At 36.6% G+C, this 14,056-nt stretch overlaps 1 protein-coding gene across 2 annotated transcripts in view; it reads left to right on the top strand.

Moving 5' to 3' along the window:
- The window catches only part of GRIA1 (glutamate ionotropic receptor AMPA type subunit 1), a 97,285-nt gene that overhangs the window by 39,262 nt on the left and 43,967 nt on the right, over positions 1–14,056 (top strand). For both annotated transcript variants that reach the window (XM_063292166.1, XM_063292165.1), the window contains exons 8-9: positions 4,824–5,030; positions 5,994–6,364. In XM_063292166.1, coding sequence (XP_063148236.1) covers positions 4,824–5,030; positions 5,994–6,364 — 578 coding nt within the window. The remainder of the gene's footprint in view (positions 1–4,823; positions 5,031–5,993; positions 6,365–14,056) is intronic.

Here is a 14,056-nt window from a genome sequence, read left to right as displayed (position 1 = left end):
CATCCTAGTTTTGTGTTTTCCTTCATTTAGAACCTTGTACAATTTCAGAAGCAGAATATTTGAAGCAGGAGCATTTTAAGACTTGCCACATACTTGTAATTATCAGATTTTGTATGATGGGAATGAAACTGGATAGCTCATCAGATATCAATTTAGTGGTTAAGATACTGGACTGGAACTGAGGAGATCTAGATTCAAGTCCACCCTTCCATGAAAAATTACAGGGTGACTTTGAGCCCAGATTCTCTTTCCTGACTCTTGTTGTGGGGATAACAAGAAAGTTTCCCCATGAAAACTCCTGAGATCTCCTGGAGAAAATGTGGGATATAGAGCTAACAAATCAATAATAAGCTGCTGAAAAAAATAAAGATACTGTAAACACTGCATCTTTTTTCACCATTGCAATGTTTTCATAAACATCGTTGACATCTTTATTTTTTCTTTTCTTTTTACTGACTTACTCATGGATTTTTAATGGAGAGGACTGATCCTGACGAGATACCATAGCTCTGACATGGAGAAATAAAACTATAGTGTTTATATTTAAAAAGCCCCCTAAATTTAGAGAAAATATTTGGTTTGTAGTAATAAATCCCCCAATTCAAAATTCTGAAGAAGCTGGATAAACATCTGACAGAACAGAAGTTGAATGAAATTTGTTCAGCCTTAAGGGCTTGGAAAGGAAGCTTGATCATCTATCATGCTATTATTCTGTAATTATCTGAGATTCCTAGTAAACATTCCATAAACAGATGTTTTATACATGATTGGCTAGAAATTCCAACTGTCTGCAAATATGCACATATTTGAATAATATGACATTTGGATAAGATGGCTATGGATATATCTGACAGCAGCTGTTATGACTGCTGTGGCTGAAAAATTGTGTTGTGATTAAAGCTGGACATCAGACTTCTGTTTCAGTTCAATTCTTTAGTTATCATGTAAATTCGCTTATTACTTTCTGAAGAAATCCAATGACGTCACTGAACGATATCTTGTATCTACAAATACGTCCAATATTCAAATTGTATGGGGAGATTAAGAAATGCCTCTTTTGGGGGGCTTTCCATGTGAAAACAGGTTAAGAAAGCACATAGTTTAGAACTCCTTTTTAGTTTTGCCATTAATTCTATAATTCAGACTGTGCCTATAAATAAGTTCCATCCTTCCATGCTGGCAAATAAATTTGTCTCCAATCCTTTGTATGCTGATGATTTAGTTATTCTTTTCAATTCAGGTAAGCTTAAGGTGTAATCTTTAAGTGCTTCTACCAAGCAGTATTAAAGAAAAACTGGTCATCTACTCTAAAACAAAAGGAGTATCTTTTACCCAAAAGGCATGCAAATGGTCATCATAGGTGGGTGATTAATAGTATCAGTAAAGACTTCAAATTCCTAGAAGTTACTTTTCAGTCATAATTGGAAAAAACAAATTAAAGGTATCTTGGGTCAGGCCCACAAACTTGCTAATGCTGTGTTTGATTTTCAAACAGCAGTGGCAGTAATGATGATCCCATTGCTTTAAATTCATTCCAAGCCATGACACTGTATGCTATATAGTTTGAAGATTTGCCATTATAAAGATTTATGTACCCTTGAAGTAGTGGAGTCAGAATTCCTACAAGCTGTTCTTCAAGTTCCTTGGAATATCACCATTGCTCATTGGCACTTGGAATCCAGTTGGTTGAGGCGCACTAGAACCAGACTTAATTGTTTTCTTTCTTTGGTTTTAGAAGGGATGTATAATAACAACCACTTTACTGGAAGTGACATTTGAATAAGTTCCCCACGTCTTATTGCACAGCCCATTTTATCAAGCTAGGTGACTTGATTTAATATGCATTTTTTTTAAATTAAATTAAATTAAAATTAATTTAAAATGCATTTTGCAGATCAGGCAAGGAAATGTTTATATTTTTTTTTGCTTTATTTAACAGAACAGAGAGAGAAAAATAAAAACATATAAAAGAGTAACAAAAAGAAAAAATGCAATGATAAAAGTATAAGCTGTATATATAAGGATTTCTCATGCATATATAGATCTATAGTACATATGAAAATTTACATAACAGTTTCAATAAAAGATTACCTAATTTCACTGTAATCATCCATACATAATCTACATCTATACACAACTTGTTTGTAAGTCACAAGTACCATCATATCTTCACTCCACTGGGTAATGGGGGCCATAACTCAGTCTTTCTGATGTTGAAGAACTAATCTTTTGGCAGTAATCAGGCCATAGAGACTCCATTTCTGTTGTCCTATCAGTATCTCTTGTGTTATCAATAACCATGTAGTCACTATATAGTTCAAAAGAATATATGCATTAAAAAATATAAAACAGTTTTTGAATCAATATAATAGTAATTGAAAATACAGCAAATCTTTTATAGTTTGAACCAAAACAGTTCAATTAACTAAAGATGTTGCATATTCCAAAAGGACCCAGGAAGGAGGATATGCACTAAATAAAGATGTCCACAAGTACTAGTACTAATCAAAAGATATGCATAATGGTATAATGTGTAATTTGGAAAACCGAAACCCCGATCTTTAATTGACAATTGCATCTTTTTCAAAGTTATTTTCAGAATTGAAGAATGCCACAGAAATTTACAAAACAGCATACTGAGTTTTTGAAAATATTTTCTAGATATGTATCCATGCAAAAATTAAAGTGTCCTGAGAATTCTATTCACTTTTAGAGTGTTGATCCTAGCCTAAAAGATAATTTTAATAACTCCCATCTGCCAAAGTACAGAGAAACCTCTTTATATATCTTATTCATATTCATTGTTATTATTTGAGAAATGTTGTTTGGGGTAAGAATACCTAAATAATTGATAAATTTAGTACCTATACCAAAATGATAATCACTTAATGCATGAATAAATAACTCTTTACCTACTATAAAGCAGTTCCAACTTAGACTGGTTAATAGAATATCCCACAATTCGAGCAACGACATTAGTGAGATGCAGCAAAGCCAGAATCAAAGTACTGTACAAGATTCAGAGATAAACAATAAAATATCAGCATAGAAATCAAATTGATATTCTAATTAATTATACAGAAATCATAGATAGTGTAACCTTGTCTAATAGCACAAGCTAGGGGTTCTAAACAAAGATCCAAAGGGAAAGTGGACATCTCTGTCTAGTACTTTTATAAAGTGGAAAAGTTTTAAAAATACCATTTATCTTCACTTTATTGAGGGTCTCATAGAGACTCTGGACCCACTTTATAAATTCTATAAGAAATTCACATGTAGTTACGGTAAAACGCATGAGAACCAGTTTGATGTAGTGGTTAAGGCATCAGGCTAGAAACCAGGAGACCGTGAGTTCTAGTCCTTTCTTAGAGACAGAGCTAGCTGGGTGACCTTGAGCCAGTCACTCTCTCTCAGCCCTAAGAAGCAGGCAAGGGCAAACCACTTCTGAAAAACCTTGCCAAGAAAACAGCAGAGACTTGTCCAGGCAGTCACCAGGAGTCAACACTGACTTGAAAGCACATATACATACTGACACAATATACTTTCTGTGAATTTTATCAAAGCTGTTTTCCACATTTAGCACTAAAATTGCAGCTTTGTCTTTTATTTTTATTCAACCAGATTTTCTACTAGCTGAATATTATCTGATCTGTGTCTAGTTTTGATAACCCCCCTTGATCATTTTAAAGATATCACTTGATGTTCCCATTAATTAATAAAAGAGATTGATAAATAGCACATAGCATATGATCTCTACCAGGTTTTGGTATAATTGTAGTGAATGCTTCATTAAATGAAGAAGATAACATTCCATTCTCAGAGATACCATTAAAAAAAATACCAATTTTTAATTAAAGGGCCTGTCAATAAAAACATCTAGAGCAATGTTCCTCAACCTCAGAAACTTTTAAAATCCCCCTTCTGCTGACTGGGGAATTCTGGGAGTTGAAGTCCACACATCTTAAAGTTGCTGAGATTGAGAAGCACTGATCTAGAGGATTTGCCCATTTTTGCTTGTTGCTTTCTCTTGCTTTGTTGCTGTTGCTGTAAGAGGGCTAGGGGTTTAACTCTCATCCATTAACAAGTAAGATATACTTATCCATTGTTGGGTCTTGGAATAGCTTTCCTAAATAGCCTCCTAAATTGTTTGATTAATTAATATTTAATATTTACTTTTATTTTGCTTTGTTGTGGTTTACTTATTACTCTTTTTGAGTGACTTGTATCTTGGACTATTGGTCTCTGACTGTCAATGCAGTAACAGTATGGCTGAGCTTTGTAAACTAGTTGACTGTGCTTGACAGTATAGAGTCAACTGGTAGAATCTTCTTTATGGAATTCAGTGGGGGTGGTGCTCCAGACAGCAGCTGTCTCTCCCTCCATAAACCATTTATAAATCCTATTGAGAACATACTGCTTTTGTCATAATAGTGTTTTTAAACAGAACCATGATGTGCATGTGCACAATCTATATTTCAGATACTTTCCTCAAAGCTATTTATTTTTTATTTTATTTACTACAGCTCTGGGCATTGTAAAATTTTATTTACTCTATAGGAGTATGCACATTATTTCTCCATTGCTAGAAATAATATTCTAGTCTTGTCTTATCTACACTGCCTTTGTGTTCCAAAGCTTCCTGTCTTTTGCTTCCCTCTGTACTGTATCCTGACAGTATTCCTAGAGCAGTTCAGCAGTGGAACCAATTAACTTGTGTGTGGGTTGGCTTTACATCCAACACAAAGATTCTAACATTATGTAAAAAAGATTGCATTGCCAAAACGTTGAAGCATTGATTATGTAACTTCCTCCGTTTCTCCCAGGAAGCTCCATATGTGATGCAAAAGAAGAGCAGTGAGCCATTAGAAGGAAATATGAGATATGAGGGATATTGTGTAGAATTAGCTGCTGAAATTGCAAAACACGTTGGCTACAACTACAGCTTGCAGATTGTTGCTGATGGAAAATACGGTGCTCGAGATTCTGAAAGTAAAATGTGGAATGGCATGGTTGGAGAGCTAGTGTATGGAGTAAGTTTCTAGCTTTGAATCAGTGGTTTACAATTATAATAGCTAATGATGCCAGAACATCTTCAAAGGTATTATTCCTATCATTCAGCACTAGAAATTTCAAATAAATTTTCATAAAGCAACTGGCTGTTTGCATTCAGTTGCTGCTGTCACTTGAGATTATTCTTCAGCTAACAGCAAGAAAAATATGAAAACCTGCCCCAATCATCATTTAACTTTCTAACTTCATATATTTTTTATGGATTTTTATGGTGTTTTTTACTTGTAAGCTGCTCAGAGTCACTGGCACAGTGAAATGGGCATCGTATAAATTTGATCAATCAATCAATCAACAATACCATATAATTGACAGACAGGTCATTTTTGTTGAGCAAGTTGCAGTTAACTGAAATTATTTGTATCAGGCAAAATATCTCCATCTTAAAATAAATGGGTAGGTATCATGCTACCAGGACCTTTTCTTCTGCTTTTTTTAAGTGGGGAGGGGGAGATAAAGAATTAAGGAATTGAAATATCACAAATCCTAGACTGGGACATCAACTAAAGGATCGTATCAACATCTTTGATAAGACACAATAGATAACAATTATCTCCACAAAAGAAAATAGTGCAGAATCACATGTGAATGATTTTTGTTTTGGATTTATAAAGTAATATAAATCCAAGCATGTCTATAAGGCAATGCAGAAAGGAAAAAATATGAGACAAATCAAACTGAGGTGTCTACAACATATAACTTGTATTTTCAAGCTTTTCAAACTTGGTTTCTACACATGGAAACCAAACTTCATGGCAAAAAAAACCCCAGTAATACACTAGTATCTTAAATAGAGCAAATATATATAATGCTATGCTTCTACCCCCCCACCCAAACCTTGCTAACAAAATCTTGATACATTCTGATAGAGTATTTTGCAGATCTTCAGAATGTTCTCTCTAATACTTATCTCCCTTTCTTTTCAGAGAGCTGATGTGGCTGTTGCACCATTAACTATCACTCTAGTGCGAGAGGAAGTCATAGACTTTTCCAAACCTTTTATGAGCCTGGGCATATCTATCATGATTAAAAAGCCTCAAAAGTCCAAGCCCGGGGTCTTTTCCTTCCTGGATCCTTTAGCTTATGAGATCTGGATGTGTATCGTTTTTGCCTATATTGGTGTCAGTGTTGTCCTCTTTCTGGTTAGCCGCTTCAGCCCGTACGAATGGCATAATGAAGAGCTTGAGGAAGGCCGTGACCAACCAGCTAATGACCAGACCAATGAATTTGGGATATTTAATAGCCTCTGGTTCTCCTTGGGAGCTTTTATGCAACAAGGATGTGATATATCTCCAAGGTTAGTAATTTCAATTAAATATGCCATCTTTGAAGATATGTGGATGATGGGATTGTCTCTTCAGATGCCATGAAATAGTCCTCCTCTATCATGTTTTCCAACTTCAGTATAACATCTGCAGTCAACCTGTCTGGTTGAAGTGGTTGAAATAGGATATATTAACCTGATTAAGTTAAAAGTCACTTGAAAGGATGCCTTTGAAAAGAATTTACATTTTAGTCAAAAAGTTGCCTTTACCATTTCAAACTAACTGCATTTTCTCCTTTGCTACTATAATTTTTCCCTGTTATATGCAAATCAATCCCTTCCAAGAATTTACTTCCTGTCGTCTAAATAACATTTGAAATATTCAAGACAAGATACAGAAGGGCATAACATGCACCTGTTACCAATCTATGGAGTCCTACTTTCATATGCACCCACAACAACCTAGATGACATCTATTCTTACATTCTGACATATATTTCAGCCCTTTTATTCATAATTAAACCTCATATGTTGATTTCCATGCATGTATTCATGAACTCCACAATATCAGACCACCTTCATTCAGATCTGTAACATCCTTCTCCTTTCTCTTAGTTTCACAGGCATACAGCACAGCTATTTTTCTTTCTGTCATTGTATTCATTAATTAATTCTCTTTATCACACTTTGATTACAGCTAAGATCTCACAAATAGTCCTTACCATATCTCCTCCTGATTGTAGCATCAGGGCTGTTGGAGCATCTGGAAAACTGAAGTGCAAATTTCAGACATGGCACATCTATGTCTTTGCCAAGCTAGATCTCTGAAACGCAAGCCAGATCTCATCTACTATCTTATCATAGAGAATGCAGCCTTGTTACATGTGGATCTGGCATTAACCAATAGCATACTGAGGCTATGGCACTCAACAAGCCTATCATTCAGGGCTAGAAGTGAGATCTGAAGTGGGGAACTATATCAGACTAAAGATTTCCCTTTTCCTACAATGAGAAGCCTTCTGTCATACTTCCCATGGCCTTTGTCACCATGGAGATATCCATTCCCATGCCATATTCTTCTTCCAAGATTCCCACACTGGATCTCTATGTTATACTTGGAGCAAAAATCAACCACTTCCTTGGTGGTAGCAGTTTACAAACCAATCCTGTCACTCACCTCAATAATAATCACCTACTAACTCATTCTATACCCATCCAGACAGACTAGCCTATGACCACAAGCTCACATGAGGTCCATGTCATCGTAGGAATGGAAGCCTGACCCTTGCACTTTTACTTCAGGGAATCCAGTGTCCCCTGTCCTACATCCCACTGGTTATAGCTGGAGAGAGAGAGGCAGCAACCCATGACTACTGCATGTTGCGATTGGTCTTCTAGGTGCCCCTTCACCTTTCCAGTTCTTCCTTGCTATCACTTCCTCCTCCTGTCAGTCTGGTCAGGGGACAATAGCAGTGGGCACTGACTCACCTTTCCCAGTGTGTCCGTCCGGCGGCATGGTGGCTGTTCACATTTCAACCCTGCCAAGGCTGCCCTTTTACCACCAAGATGCTGCAGAAGAGCTCCTTAGAGATGGCTACAGCTCCGAGGGCACACCTGCACCAAATATCTTCGCCACAATCCCAGCAAATGATTAGAATTGAGAGTGAAAAATAAAATTTGCTCCTATCAACATATTGTAGCTAATGCTTTGTAAAGCAGAGGTGAAGCAATTTAAGCATATTAGAACTTAAGTGTCCAGTATAAACCGCAATGAGACAAAAATGACAAATTGCTACAGCATCACAATCAGACTCTGGCCTTTTGTACTTGCTTCCTGTTATCAGACACAAGTACATAAGTCATGTGGTTTGTGTGACAACATCACACAGCTAGTTTCATCACTTGTTCTCTCTAGCACTGGACAACAGTGTGTGTATTATTATTATTATATCATTCATTCATTCATTCATTCATATATATATATATATACATATTCATTCATATTCAACTCAAGACAGCAAACAAACCTAATACTCCTTCCTTCTATTATCCCCACAACAACAACCCTGTGAGGTAGGTTGGGCTGAGAGAGAGGGACTGGCCCGAAGTCTCCCAGCCAGCTTTCAAACGCTGATTTCCATGATTTACATAGAGCTATGATAAATGGGTTAGGAATGCGGTGGTGCTGCAGGTTAAACTGCTGAGCTGCTGAGCTTGCCGATCGGAAGGTCGGTGGTTCGAATCCGCGTGATGGGGTGAGCTCCCGTTGGTAGTCCCAGCTCCTGCCAACCTAGCAGTTCGAAAACATGCAAATGTGAGTAGATTAATAGGTACTGCTTTGGCGGGCAGGTAACGGCGTTCCGTGTAGTCATGCTGGCCACATGACCATGGAAGTGTCTACGGACAAACGCCGGCTCTTCGGCTTTGAAACGGAGATGAGCACCGCCCCCTAGAGTCGGACACGACTGGACTTAATGTCAAGGGAAACCTTTACCTTTACTATGATAAATGGATTACTTTCAGGAAAGGAAAAACTGAAGATCCAGCACACTAAATTAGGAGTAAGTCCACTGAAGTCAAAAGAGCTTACTTTTGAGTAAATATATGCAATCACTTTAGTTATTTTGATTTCTAACGTCATCCATTTTTAAATTCATGTGAACAACAATTGTATTAAACTTTAGTCCACAAGCTTTGATCAATGTAATAATAAATTATCTAACAAAAGCATTATTTGATTAATAAAAAAGAGCAAATTGTAACTGATAGAGTGGGGTTTTAAAGATCCCCATTTTGGTTCTGTTTTGTTATTGTAATAATGAATTTAAAATTATATATATTATAATTTTATTTATATATTCATGGACTGAAGTAGAACTTACTGCCATTTGGTTTTTACTGCATTTTATATTTTTACCTTCCATTGTATTTATATTTAATGAATTATTTATAGTTGGTACTGAATTTTAAATTTTATTTTTATTGTAAACCGCCCAGAGTCCCTTCTTGGGAAGGAGATGGACAGTGATAGAAATTTTATAAATAAATATATGAAAGAGGGTCTTTCTGTTTAAAATAGTTAGTTTATTTCATTAAATTTATTATACCCACCATCTCCAACAAACTTTTTTGATCTGTTTAGCAAATGCACATTATATCTAACACTTTTTTCATGATTTTCCTAAGAGTAACTCAGTTTTTGCTATTACACAACCTTAATTACATTGATTTACTGATTAACTAATCATCTGAGGGTCAGATTGAGTTTTTGTATCTGCACATTTAATTACATTTATTCACATAATTGAATTCAACTGCATTTATTCACTTAGACTCCAGTAATTAGTTAATTGATCTTTAAACATTATTCCCAATTCAAAATATGATAAAGATAATGAAAATGAACCAATAGGTTGACTTCGTATGTTTTGATCTTCCTCACACTTCATTTTAGCCTAGCCCCAGCTGTAAGAATGCAGCTGAAATAAAATGGCCTACTTGCAAAACTTTCCAATGTGCTGAGGGATGGATGCATGCTCACTTCAAAGTTCCTTAGCTGCATCAAATGCTAAACATCATTTTTAGAAGATTTAACTGGAGCTTCAGTCTAATACTGATAGATTTTAAAGGACTAAAGAGAAATGAAGGTTCATTTTACTCCTTGAGGCAATCCCCAATCATCATGTTTTTTTAGGCTAAGGCATTGTCTGGAAAAAAAATATTATTTTATTCATTCATTCATTCATTACATTTATAGAGCTTTCCCTTTCCCTTTCATTTATTTATTCACCACATTCCTTTCACTTTTTCAGATATCAAAGATGTTGAACGGGGAGGGGAAAATGGGATGAGTTGAATGACTGAGAGTTCTTTGATATAATCACAGAGAATGTTATATCAGGGATTCACCAATCAGTGACTTGAGGAACAGAAACTTTCTTCAATAATGGCTTGCTCTACTCTGTTTTATGCTCTCAGTTGACCTCATTTAAGCAAGGATATTTGAAGAGCTTGGTATAATCAATTGTTAGTTGTGAGTTTTTCATATATATTTTTTATCATCAATCATCATTCTTCAAATTAGTCTTTATTCCAACTTCCTAATTCTGTAATTATTTCCTCGCATCTCATGACTTAACACCTTAGGTTAATTCTTAAGTTTTTTACTAGTATACCTTTTGTTGTTTATTCATTCAGTCGCTTCCAACTCTTTGTGACTTCATGGACCAGCCCACGCCAGAGCTTCCTGTTGGTTGTCGCCATCCCCAGCTCCCCCAAGGTCAAGTCCGTCACCTCTAGAATATCATCCATCCATCTTGCCCTTGGTCGACCCCTCTTCCTTTTGCCTTCCACTCTCCCTAGCATCAGCATCTTCTTCAGGGTGTCCTGTCTTCTCATTATGTAGCCAAAGTATTTCAGTTTTGCCTTTAATACCATTCCCTCAAAAGTGAGCAGTCTGGCTTGTTTTCCTGGAGTATGGACTGGTTTGATCTTCTTGCAGTCCAAGGCACTCTCAGAATTTTCCTCCAACACCACAGTTCCAAAGCATCTATCTTCCTTCTCTCAGCCTTCCTTATGGTCCAGCTCTCGCAGCCATGTTACTACTGGGAATACCATTGCATTAACTAGTATACCTACCTGCCAGTAATTTGTTATTATAATTATATACATCATTATTTTGTGCACACCACTGCTAAAGATCTCCAAAGTTGTTTCTAAGTCCAGTATTGTATGAATCTGTAATTCATTTGGCTGGCATGAACATATAAAGTAACATAATGCAATGACTTCATGTCATTTCTTCCTTTCAGAAATGGGGAAGATCATGCATCATTTTATGTACAGTATACAATCAAAGAGAGATGTACCATTCGAGAACCATATAAAAGTATTCTATAGCTATACAGTATAAGCACATGGACATCTTTCTCAACCAACATAATGTGATATGATGTGATAGAACAATATACTTTATGCTGAAGGCTTTTCTTGACTGTCTGGAACATTGAATAGCTTTCTTTTTTCCCCAGAGTTTTTCAAACATCAGTAACAGTAGTAGTGCTAGTGGTACCAACAGATCATGATTATTTATGTATATCTATAGATACTTAATCATTTCTGATGCTTTGTATACATATAATACATTTCCTTCTCTTCCCTCTGCATCCTGTCGATGTGCTATTGAGAATGCAGACAAGCTTAGCAAGATCTCCTTGTTATTTTCAGTTTGAATAGTTTTGCTCTGACTTTTCTTCCTATCCCAAATCATTCTGCTGTACCTAGCAGTTTCAGTCCTTATTATTGTTGGATTATTATTATTTTTAGGGTGGAAGCCAAGATAACGAAGCAAGTAACTCTTAAGAAATCTCAGGTAAAGATCTTGCCACAGATCTGAAAATATGCAATGCCATATTTGCTGCTTTACTCAGATTTGGGGTGGGATGCATGCATCCTTTCTCATGGCATCCAGAGACAGTGGTAGGACTACACATAGCCACTTACCTTTTAGACATTTTGATATGCCTCAGGCACAGTGACTAAGAGAAAGCTGCAGTTCTAGGAGTGAATAGGGCCTTAGCAAGATTCTGGGAAGCCCTCATACCATCATTGCCTCTCCCCTTCCCCTCCGCCCAGCCCCTGTTATTTTCCTTATTTCATAATGAAAATCAAAATAAATTAAAAATGGATCTTATTGTTATGTTTCCTTGGGCCACTACATAGGGCTTTCTTTTCTTTTTCTCTAAACCCCATTTTTGTTCTCCCCAACCTTCTTATTGCTTGGGTAAGGAACAGAGATGGGGGAACCTCTTTTTGTTTTTAATTCTCTCAAACTCCAGTTCTAACTTCACATTGGGAAATAAAGGTGATTACCATGGCTGTTTGTTTCTGTAGTGGAACCTTTTTCTGTTTCTGTTTTATTTTTTAAGGATCTTATGGCAACCGTCAGACCTTGTGAAACTCTTGGGTTGTAATGATCCTGGACCTGCATCTTCTGGTCCAGTTTTAAGTGCAGCACTGGACATCCGACTCTTTCTTGAACAATAATTAGATACTCTATAATTCCACAGAAATGCTAGGGATTTAGAAATAGTTCCTAGATGTTTTTCACTAATTGGGAATCCTGCTATACTATCCAGAATTTGTGACATACGGCAACTTCTAAAGCCTGTTCATCTGGGAAGTATAGATATACTGTAAGTATAAAGAGGAACCTTTTTCCCAAACTAAACTATTCCCAAGGTCTTTGTATCAGTATACGTAACTTTTTTCTTAATCAGATTTACACCAAGGTGGCAGTCAAGCACCTTCTCCTCCTTTTTGGAATTCATCATAGGTACAATTATTTATTCAGCTAAATATCCAGTATAATATCTTCCAAAAATTACTACTGAATAACAATCCACCATATGTTCCAACATAGGGCAAAAAGTGCTCTCTGTTTGCACAGTGATGAGGAAGTGGTAGTGATAAGTGGGAAGCAACGTTGGGAAAATGAAGAGGTTCAGACTAGCCCTGCCCTAGGGCTCTCCCAGGGTATTTCCCCTTAGGTTAGGTAGAATCACTTTAGTCTGGCAAGACGTATTCTGTCTATATGGTGTGAGCAAATAAAGAACTGGAATTTGAATAGACTGATTCTTCATCATTCTTCGGCTGGGCCTGATATGAACACACAAGGAGTCAAGCTCGAATTAAAGGAAACTGGACTTTACACGTGTTCAGAAAAGAAAGCAGTATATACAAGACTTGGAGAAGAATATAAAACCACAAAGGTTGAAGAGGCAGTAGTGAAAGACAGTGAAACATTTGTCCAGTGTTGTGGTTCCTTTCCACAGAGGCCAGTCAGATGCCTTTGGGAAGCCCACGAGCAGACACAAATGCAATATCGCTCCTCTTGATATTAAACACCCTGCCTCTGACACTGAAATAATTTGAAGGCATCATGATTAGTAGCAATGCTTGGTATAATTATTCTCCAAGAAGGAGTTTTTAATCTCTTCTGAAAGGTGCCCAAGATACCCTGTAGTGAGAGGAAACAGCTTTACTGTGCTAGGTTCAATGGCAGCTCGTGAGGCGGCTGTCATGTTATAAACTAGTCATTTTATTCCATATAAATCAAATAAATAATATCTCTATTTTTTGTTATTATGTTGATGTTCTAACCCTGATCACTACTCAGAGACACCTTGGCAAAATGGGTGGCCATATAAATTGAATAAAATACAAATATAAATCAATTTATGCTGAGTGGCAATTTAAGGATTTAAGAAAATGGTCCATTCAGCCCTTGTGAGTAGGGGCCACTGGCTGATGCGGACCCTCCCATCTGGGTGTGCAGCTGCTCCCTGGGCCAGGCACAGAGCCTTGCAGTTATGTGTACAAAGCTACCCCACAAAAACATGCAGTTTGTTTTTGGAGGACCCAGCAATCATGAAAAATGGTCAGAAGAAATGACTGCAAATGAAATATACACCAAGCTGAAGCTTGATATTGCTTACTCTGAATACACTATTTTCCCCTGATACTACAAATCATTATATCTACCAGCTATGTCTGAATAAAAACACTATCCATCTGGGCAGTGGATGGCATTCTGCATTTATATCTATCCTCCCCTTGTCAGCTTGTACTCCCTGGGCCATTGATTCTCTCTACAAAGTTACTTACTTCTCTAAGAGAAGGCTTTCTTCCACTGATGTCAAATCACTCAACCTACATGATAAAGCA

This window comes from Candoia aspera, chromosome 2 (assembly GCF_035149785.1).
Source record: "Candoia aspera isolate rCanAsp1 chromosome 2, rCanAsp1.hap2, whole genome shotgun sequence".
In the NCBI taxonomy this organism is placed as follows: Eukaryota; Metazoa; Chordata; class Lepidosauria; order Squamata; family Boidae; genus Candoia; species Candoia aspera.
The sequence above is the reverse complement of the archived record's forward strand: the minus strand, read 5'-3'. Positions and strand labels throughout refer to the sequence as shown.